Below are 10,313 nucleotides of genomic sequence, written 5' to 3' on the forward strand. Positions count from 1 at the left end.
ATAATCGAAGATTTTGTTAAAATCCTCTGCTTAAAAGCTGCCTGTTTCACCAGTTCTTCTCTACAGTAGCAATCACAGATATAAGAACATGAATGTGGCCTTTAAAAACAGGCTCTTTGTAAGGAAAATTTCATAGTCAGCCATTTTGTTCTCCAAAGACCTTTATATTTATGCTTGGGTGCGTATGTGAGAGAATATAGCTTTAAGCCATGCATCTTTAGCTGTAAAGATCAGGGGGACACAAACCAGCATTCAGAATTGCTATATGTACCTTGCATGTTTCATCATGAGATTTAGTTTATGGCACTGCATGCATGGGCAGCAATTTATTCAGCGTCAGCAGTGCATCAAACTACTATTGAAAGGAAAAAGCGCACAAGCACAAATGTACACGCACACACCCACAACTCAACAGTAAAGGGAAGACATGAGAGTGTCATTGTCACCGCAAACACCAGTTTCGACTGGCCTGCTTGAAGGTGATGGTCTTCCTCTTTTGTTACCCAGTATGTGTCTATGTTCTGAGGCATACTACCTGTGAACATGGATGGGTAATGGCTGAATAAATATTCATGGAAGGTTGATCTTTCATTTAAAAAAAATAGATTTAATATTTAATAAAGGATTTAAAAGAACCTTTAATAAAGGTCCTTTATTTTTAATATTTCTTTTTCACAAACTATTTCAGTTGCCACGATTCCTTGTGCAAATAAGTGCCATAATTTAATTATACACTGTATGAAGAAAAAAAATTGCAACATTGTTGATTTCCCTTTGATCTCTGCACACATGGGCTGTCTTGGGGCAGCTGTTCAGAGCACGGCATTGGTTCGTTGCAAAGGTCAAGTAATCTTTAGAAGAGGGAATTATCTGGTGTTTGGGGCTCAGTCCCCACCTCTCCTTTGTACTTTATATACATCCTTGGCCAAGTCATTTGTGTTGCATCCTTCCTAGTTTGCCTTTAGATATTACAGCTGCAGAAGTGGCGGCAAAAGACAGGCTTAGAGTGTGCAACCCAAACCCCACTTCTGTCAGTTTGTGGCCTTGGGCAAGTCACTGGACTTCATCAAGTTCAATGTTCCGTTTTGAACAGTAGCCAGCCAAATGCGTCTGGAAAGATACACTATAAGTACAGTACGAGAGCAACACTGTCCCCATTTTGTCACCATCATTTTATATCATGGCTGATGAGAGAAGCTTCACTGGTGGTGAAGGCAGAGGGAGCTTTGGATGGATGGAGCACAGATGCTATGGGAGCATTTTGGCAAGGTGGATAGAATTTGTAGCATCCCAATTTTTTAATTACTTTTTTTTAGGACCAACGTTTCTCTAACTACAGTACTCCACATTGTACAGTAATAGTTGCAAGTTCTGTACACAGATGTAATAACCATATCCAGTGATAGGCAACAAGCAGCAACACATGATGGCTCTAATCCATGTGATGGTGCACAAAAAAGCTGGGCAGTTTGAGACTGTCCTCAACATTGCAATTCAGCTGAAAGTGCACCCCCTCAGCCATGCATTGCAGGGCAAGTGGATGTGTCCCATGGGAATGTGTACTGCAATGGGTGATGGACATCCAGAAGCAGCTTCTACATACAGATGTACCTCACTGGATCAAAATAACTATTTTTATTGTTTCCCAGCACCTTCAAGTGTAAAATAATAGCTTAGTTAATGGAAAATAATAATCAGTAATGACTTCTTACACAATAAGCCAGTGTTTCTCAAACTGTTGGTCGGGACCCACTAGATGGGTTGCAAACCAATTTCAGGTGGGGCCCTATTCAACATTTTATTTTTAATAGATTAGACTTGATGCTACCATGGTATGTGACTGCATTTGGGGAAATGTTATAGACCAGGGGTGCTCACACTTTTTTGGCTCGAGAGCTACTTTGAAACCCAGCAAGGCCTGGAGATCTACCAGAGTTTTTTTTTACAATGTTCGCGCCATCATAACATATAACATTTATGTATACAATGTATGTTGGTGTACCTTGAGTCCCACTGAGTATAACGGGACTTACTCCTGAGTAGACATGCCTAGGATTAGGCTGTGAGGCTGCAATCCTAGCCACACTTACCTGGGAGTAAGCCCCATTGAGTACAATGGGCCTTACTCCCGGCGTTTCCTCCCAGAGGCACCTGAAGGGGGGGGTCGGCACTCCGCGATCTACTCATTTTGCCTCGCGATCTACCGTTAGATCGTGATCCACCTATTGCGCACCCCTGTTATAGACCCATACTTTTAACAAGCTACTATGTATATTCTTTTAACAATGTTAGTAAATGGGTAAGTGAGGGTTGGATTGCAGCCTAGGATTGTTAAAAATTTTCCTGCTTGATGTCACTCCCGGTCATGACATCACTGACAGATCCTCATTCTAAAAAGTGGGTCCCAGTGCTAAATGTGTGAGAACCACTGCAATAAGCTATATATATGAAGCTCCAATAGTTGGTTATCAAGTTATTGCAATTTTATTATTATGTACATGTTCACACTATAATTCTCCTGTAATTCTGAAACCCTCAAGAATAGTTTCACTTATTGTACATATCTCTTAATAGAGTACTGCCCCTTTATGCCATCTTTTCTTGAGCCACCATGCTATTGTGGCCTTCATTATTTGGTGTCTCACTTTGAATGTAGCTCAAATGTCACCCACTGCAAAAAGGAAGACTTAAGTTGAAGGAAAACCTGTTTGTTTTGCTTTTTAAGAGCACTGATCTATGAAGATCCTGAAGATAACTGTATGGGGGTAGTAAAAATGCTAAACCCCTCTCAAAACTGCTAGTCTTGCAAATATAGTGTGCTATAGCAATGATGAGGTGCTCATCATCATGATTAAGCAATCATGTCTAGCAAAGCATGTGAAAAACCTTTAAACGTCGTAGTAAACCAGTGTTCTTCAACCTGTGGGTTGCAACCCCCTGGGGGTCACAACACCTCATGGAGGGTCATGGCTGGAGTTTTATTTTTTTTAGTTTGAGACCTCAAAAGAGGTCAGGGGAGGGGTTGTGGCACCTGTAGTTCTCTCACAACAGTGTTGCCTTTAATGGGCCTAAATTCATTTTGCTCTCCACCAGCCATTAGCCCTTGGGGCTCAAGCCATCCTTCATCACAGGCCTCCTGCTCTTTATGTGCCCCAGGCCTGATGGGTCACAGCACCCCCTTCCCCACCCCCAGTACTTACATAGGCTTTCACAGGCTGCCACCAGCCCAACACAGCAAGCTGTGTCCTGCACCACCATGCTGTGGAGTAGTGCCTCAGCATGCCCTGCACTTAGTTGGCCTCCGGCTGCCTGAGTGGCATCTAAGATAGGCCAGCAGCATTCTCCATGACAGGTCACTCTTCGCAGTCAAGTGGTGAGGCTTTGGCTCAGACACTGAATGCCTCTGGTAAATCCAGTCCCAGACAGTGTAGGTCACCACTCTCATACTTTTTTATTTGGGATCATGGCACAAAAAAAGATATAAGACTACTGTAGTAGACAACACTGAGAAATGTATTTATGAGAACTTTGAAGGAAAAGGAAACCATTACAAACAACAAATGGAGTTTCATCTTGCTAATATTAGGAAATCCATAGAGAATGCTGTAACGGTTCCCTTTTTTTTGTTTCCTGCTATTTTAATAGCTTCCAATCTCCCTTTTTTGTGCAATCGTGAGAGAATCTTAAAGGCGAAACAACCAAAACATCTTGAAAATTCTATCTAATATGCAATTTTAAGGACAAGATTAATACATTTGTATCTGAAATTTCTACTAGGTCATTGTGCTTCTCTTTTTTCATTCCTATGTGACTCTCTTACAAAATATAATAGCAGTGATGTTGCTGTTAGCCGTCTTCTCTCACATTCCTGTGAATTTGCGTTACATTTTTTTCAGTGAATGGATGTTAGAGTAACTCTCATGGAAGACTAATGCCAGAATCAGACTCTCTAAATGTGTATATTATAGACTGGTAAACCCCAGACACACAGTTGCTGTCTCTGTAAACTTCAGATGTTTTTGAAGGGTGGACCCAAACCAGAACTGTAGTCCTGATGCTTGTCTGAATTCAGTGGTATTAGTTTAACTTTTGTCCTGTACAAAAGTTCAAGTACTGACTAACCTTAGTACTTCTGTAAGCTATTTATCCACTACCTACAGTCAATTCATGAGATATAGCTAGTATCAAAAGATTAAAAGAACAGATTAGCTTGATATTGCATTCTCGTCCTAAAAATGCCTCATTAGTCAATCCATCTAACAAGGTAGTATTTATAAAAGCTTCTGTGGTGTTCATCACCTCTTCTGAAAGGCCCTTCTGGAGTAGAAGTTTGGAGATAAGGCTGTTGAACTTATTTTCTGTGGTAGACTGTGGTTCTCCAGTTGGAAAGGGACTAGAAGATGTGTCATTTAACTCCTCAGGGTCAAGGCAAAAACCTTCTGGTGTTCTCTCAAAAAAAACATCAGTCAAGTCAAGACCTGCTACAGAGGATGGGGAGGCACAAGGAATATCCCGAACAAGCCTATAATTCTCCATCCACTCTTTCAGCCACTTGATCCTGCAATCACACTCCCAGGGGTTTCGGAAAAGGTAGAGTCTTCCTAAGAAATAGACAGGCTGAAAAACTGAGAAAGGCAAGGTAGTTAGGTTGTTACTATTCAAATGCAGGGACACCAAACTTGTGAGGTTTTCAAAAGCCCCTTCCTCAATATAGCTGATCCGGTTTCTGTCCAAATACAAAACTTCCAGTTCAAACTGGTCCCGGAACCACGTATTGGAGACATTCCTAAGAAAGTTGCCACCAAGATTAAGCATCCTGAGACGTCGGAGACCATCAAAGGAGTTCTCAGGGAGGTCACTGATGAAGTTGTCATTTAAATAAAGGTATTCCATTTTCTGACAATCCTGAAAAGCTCTGTCATGAATCACATTTATTCTGTTGTCTTGCAGGTTGAGATATTTCAATCGGTTCAGACCCAGGAGTGAATTATAAGCTACAGCTTCTATTCTGTTCTTCTCCAAATAAACATGGGTCAAATTCTCCATCCCTCTTATAGCTCCTGGAATCCTTCGGAAGTTGTTCTGAAAGCAAAAGAGCTCCTGCAGAGCTGGGAGCTCTATAAAAATTCTGTCTGGAATGTTGAAAAGGTTGCAGTCAGCTAAGTCCAGTCTGATGAGTCTCTTGAGTGAAATAAAGGTCCTAGTATGCAGATATCGAATGTATTCATTATGGGCCATTTTCAGTTCAGTCAAGCTAGCTAGCCCTTTGAAAGCTCCAGGAGTGATAAAGGAGATGTTGTTGTGGTTTAATGAGAGAGATTTGAGAGATGGGAGGGTACCAAATGCCCTCTCTGAGAGGAATTTAATGCTGTTTTTATCCAGGTTAATAGAGTAGGCTTCACAGGGGAACTCGCTGGGAATCTGTGTAAGGCCAGCACGGTCACATAGGACGGAGCAACTCCTCTCTTGGGTGCACACACAGCTGGTAGGACAGGAACGGACACATGCCCAAACAGAGTGGACAGGGGGGACACAAAGAATGACTGGCAAGTAAGTGCACCAGCATCATCCACAGGAAAGGAAAAAAAGAAAGAGAAAGCAGAAATTAATGAACGCTAGCTGTAGCAAAACTCCAGAGATTCAATACACCAACTATCTTCTGGTGAGTAGTAATGCAATTTTGGTAAACAAAATTGAAACAGTATGCCTATGAAAAGATCATGGCCAGTGCTATCATTAGGCGAACTCGGCTGCTGCCTAAGGGATGGACTTCAGAGGGGCACAGGACTGACCTTTGAGGGGCACAGTTTTTTGCAGATTCATTTTTTAACCCATGTAAAAAATGCAACTGACAAAAAAATTTAATCTTACAGTCACATTTTAGGGGGTGCAAGTAGTTGGTTTTGCCTAGGGTGCAAAATAGCCTGGCACCGGGCACCAGGCCAGGGAAAGATCCTATAATATTTCAAGTGTTTGAATTATTTTAAAGAATCTCCAGTACCCCCTTCAAATTTTGTAGCATAACACAGCCTTAAACGGTAGACATATTCTTGGGTATATTTGGGGTACTGAAACAAAAAATGGCATTGGTTTTGCCCATTTGGCTCTAGTTTGGGGGATACAGTATAACCACCTTACATGCCTATTCAAGCAGCTTCCTAATGAGGAAGCCATGATGTCCATGCTATTTATAAATGACATTTTTTTCATTCAGCACCCCAAAAATACTTAAATTTGTTCAAACATCCTTGGCAACTAAAAAGTGTGTGTGTGTGTGTGTGTGTGTGTGTGTGTGTGTGTGTGTGTGTGTTGTAGACCTGTCAATTTATCAAACTAATATGAGTTTTTGGGATGCTCCCAGTAGGAGAAACTGTCCTAATGTATAGAATTTGGGGGTCTCCTCACCTCCAGCAGTCATTATTCTTTTGCCCTGCTCTGTTTGTACAAAGTGTAGCTCTAACTCAGTTGTCAAAATTACACAGCAGGCAGCTTAGCCAGTGATAACATAATCATTAACTGGTGGTGATGAGAGTGTGAAATGGAAGGCAAGTTGATTATGATTAAAATAATACAATACATTTGTCAGCTTATCCTGTCAGAGGACCATATATTTTTAATATTCTTTTCTAGATTGTTTACCAAACAATCTAGCTCAGTGGTTCTCACACTTTTAGCACGAGACCCTCTTTTTAGAATGAGAATCTGTCAGGACCCATTGGAAGTGATGTCATGACCAAAGTGACATCATCAAGCAGGAAAATTTTTAACAATCCTAGACTGCAGTCCTATCCATAGGAGTAAGTCCTAGGCTGCAAGCCTACCCAGGAGTAAGCCCCACTTACTATCACTGTTAAAAGAATATACATAGTAGTCTACATAGATGTTACATAGATGTTAAAAGAATATACATAGTAGGGAAAAGTACAGAGCTGTAACATTTCCCCAGATGCAATCACATACCATGGAAGCATCAAGTTAATATATTAAAAATAAAATATTGAGATGAATGGGGACCCACTTGAAATTGGCTCCCGACCCACAGTTTGAGAAACACTTATCTAGCTTATTTATGAGCATGAACAATCAGCGACTAAAGATGAGGTATTTATTTAGCCATTCTATCAATAAGAATATAGAAAATGCAAAACCTGATTTCTAACAGTCTTACTATTTTGCCATCAATGAGAGGGAAAAAAGCTACATATGTGAGCAAATTCCTGTAAATTTACTTCCAGGCACAGAGGTTGACAGGCATAGTTTAATGTGCAATGTCAATGCTGCTGTTACACAATAAAGATCAGATTTTATTTAATCTCATCCATCTTGTTGGTTCTTCTGCAATAACCATGACTGGCATTTGAATGTCATGGGAAGATACCTGGCATGTTCTTTAGGTTCTGTGTGTCAGTTTGGCAAAAGTAATAACTTCTCTAGTATAATGAAAATTAAAATGGAAAGTTTTACCGCTATTCATTTTTTCTTGGGTGACAGATTATTCACAATTGACCTCTCTAGGAATCTGTGTAAGACTAACACTGTCAAACTCTGCTCTGGGGAAAATCCTAGATTTGATATGTGAATCGGAACTAGATGTCATGGGTAATGATGTTTATCAAAAACAAAACATAACCTAAACTCAGCCTCAGGAAGGCTGCTAAGAGATTTGGAGAGGGGGTGAGAAGAGATGCTACTTTACTCTTTCCACTCAAAATCACTCTGGCAGTAGAGAGCTGGAGTTCATATTGTCTTTCCCAACATGCAAGTCTATCCTTCTAATTGTTCAGTGTATAGATTCGTCCACTTCTGGCTTGTCTAGGGCGGTCATCACTGATGCAGCGTAGACTGATGCAGCATGACAAGTAAGAATTCAAGTTCCCTCCTACCAAAGATGTCATTGCAGTTTCAGATGAGGCAATGACCAGATTTCATTAAGAATGACAATTATGGCATCAAGACTGTGTGGGTGAAGAGATGTCCGAGGACTGCTGGAGGTCTTGCAGCAAAGCCCTTCAGAGCCTCCCACAAAATGACCTGCAAGGCAGCCCCTCTCATCCTCCACTCTGATAGATGAGAAAATCTGTGATGGTTGATCAGTTCAGGGAGGTGAGGCTGGGTGGGTCCTTTGATGGACATGGGCCCTCAGGTAATGCCCAACCTGGCTAACTCCCTACACCACCCCAGTGAGAGAAGGAGCTGCAATCTGTGTAAACTGAGAGCTGGGCCCCCAGAACTTTGGTTCATGCAATGCAGCTGGCTTCAGTCATCTCTTACTAAAGTTTGTCAGTTCACTTTCCTCAGCAATTTTATAATTCACTGGCTGCATATACTGTAGTGTGTGTCTGTTGTAAACCTCTGAGGGTTGATGTCACACATGTAATTTGAAAAATGGAGAAAGGTACCAATTTGCTAATTCTCCACATGATGTGCAGATCAGATTTAAAGCTTATGAGCCTCAAATGTTATGTTGCAGTCATCCACTTTCAAAATTATCCACCTGTACAGTTACAACATGATAGGTCTAATTAGTCCTCATTGCACACACAACTGTGTGAGCCAGAATTGATATTACCTAAGGATTAATTTACCCTCTTGACTCATGAGTCATAGGAGTACTAACTTGAGGTAAAATACATACTACTGTAAATTAAGTTCCCCCCATTCTTCTAATTTATACCATCCCCAGCAGGGAACAATCAGTGTACACTTCTTGAGAATTATCCATAACCATGACCATTATTTCAGCATAACAAACTTTTCTTCATATTCTGAATACTAAGTTGTTTTTTACATCATGTGTCCATTTTTTGTTGCCATTGTTAGCAATAGTCTTAATCTAGTTAACCAAGTTTTTCTGTTGAAAAGTAGCATAGATATGGTTTAAATCTGTGGTTCTCAAACATTTAGTACTGGGACCCACTATTTAGAATCAGAATCTGTCAGGACCAGACATGACATCATCAAGCAGTAAAATTTTTAACAATCCTAGGCTGTAATCCTACCCACGCTTACTCAGGAGTAAGTCCCATTGGCTATCATAGTTAAAAGCATACAAAGAGGAGGCTGTTCAAAGTAGAGATCTGTAACATTTTCCCAAATGCAGTCACGTACCAGGATAACATCAAGTCTAATCTATTAAAAATAAAATATTGAAATAAATGGGGACCCACCTGAAATTGGTTCACCACCCACCTAGTGGGGCCCGACCCACAGTTTGAGAAACACTGGTTTAAATAAATTAACAATAGAGCTGATAAATTGACACATTTGTAGTACCATTGCAAAGATTTAGAAGCTGCCTATAAATGTGTTCCCACAACAATTTCATAAAGTACATTGTTTAGTAGAAACTGACCTTGAGCAAAATCTACTAGAAAGTTTTCTTCCACAAGTCTAATAAAAATGAATGGGAGCAATTTGTCTTGGAAAATTACAAAACTGACACACCTGTCTGCATTTAACAAAACACTGACAACCTCAAAAGAAAAAGTAGTACCTATTGCTAATTTTAGAAACTCCTATTAAATGTCATGGAATGAAAAGTCTACTTACCATTTAAAATGATGACAAACATTACCCTGATGATTCACTTGTGGCATCTCAAGTCTGGCAAATATCCGTCCACAATCTAAAAAAGACAGAGGCAGAAAAACATACAATTGAAAGCGAACATGGAAGCATTTTTGCCTTGATAAAGACTTTTTTTTTTAAGGGCTATCTACTGATTTAAAATACATTTAGTCTTCCTCAACCTAAAAACAAGTGACCCCTTGCTCCAATTTCTTTCACAAACACTTCCAATAAATGCCTTGAGTCTGACACACTTTTAACATGCAATACTATGAATTTTCCTGTGAGCAAACGAAATAAACTCCTATCTGGACTGCCAAAGGAGAACAGGATCAATGTGGAGGAGAAAAATAACTTGCAGCTTGTCATGCTTACCTGACAGGATAGTAGATCCGTTGTCCTTTTCTTCTCAGAAGCCTGCAGTTAAGTTGCATTATGGCATCTCTGAAGGGCTGCCTTTTTTTTCTTCTCAAAAGCTATCAGGTAATGGCAGGGAAATCCTCTGTATCTGGGGAGGATTAGCAGAGATAGTAGAATTTGTCTGCTCCATAAAGCGACTGGATTGGTGACAAATCCATCTGCTTTATTCCCCTCCCCTCAAGAAAATATCAGCCTAGAGCTGGCCCTGAGCCACCCACAGCATTAGTAGGAATCAAAAAAACAAAAGCCCTCAGCCTCAGTCCCTGTTATGTAATGAGAGGAGAGGGCTTAACATAGTTAGGTGGGGGGGGCAAGCTCATAATTTC

General features: G+C 40.5%; 1 protein-coding gene across 1 annotated transcript; it reads right to left on the reverse strand.

Annotated features, from left to right (window-relative positions):
* Nucleotides 1-3,528: 3,528 nt before the first annotated feature.
* On the reverse strand, nucleotides 3,529-10,061 carry NYX (nyctalopin). Its single transcript, XM_066622019.1, has 3 exons — nucleotides 9,943-10,061; nucleotides 9,550-9,625; nucleotides 3,529-5,543 (listed from the first exon to the last, which is right to left on the reverse strand). Exons 2-3 carry the CDS (start codon nucleotides 9,569-9,571, stop codon nucleotides 4,144-4,146), a joined length of 1,422 nt encoding a protein of 473 aa, XP_066478116.1. The 5' UTR covers nucleotides 9,572-9,625; nucleotides 9,943-10,061; the 3' UTR covers nucleotides 3,529-4,143.
* Between the last annotated feature and the right edge of the window lie 252 nt (nucleotides 10,062-10,313).

This window comes from Tiliqua scincoides, chromosome 3 (assembly GCF_035046505.1).
Source record: "Tiliqua scincoides isolate rTilSci1 chromosome 3, rTilSci1.hap2, whole genome shotgun sequence".
Lineage (NCBI taxonomy): Eukaryota > Metazoa > Chordata > Lepidosauria > Squamata > Scincidae > Tiliqua > Tiliqua scincoides.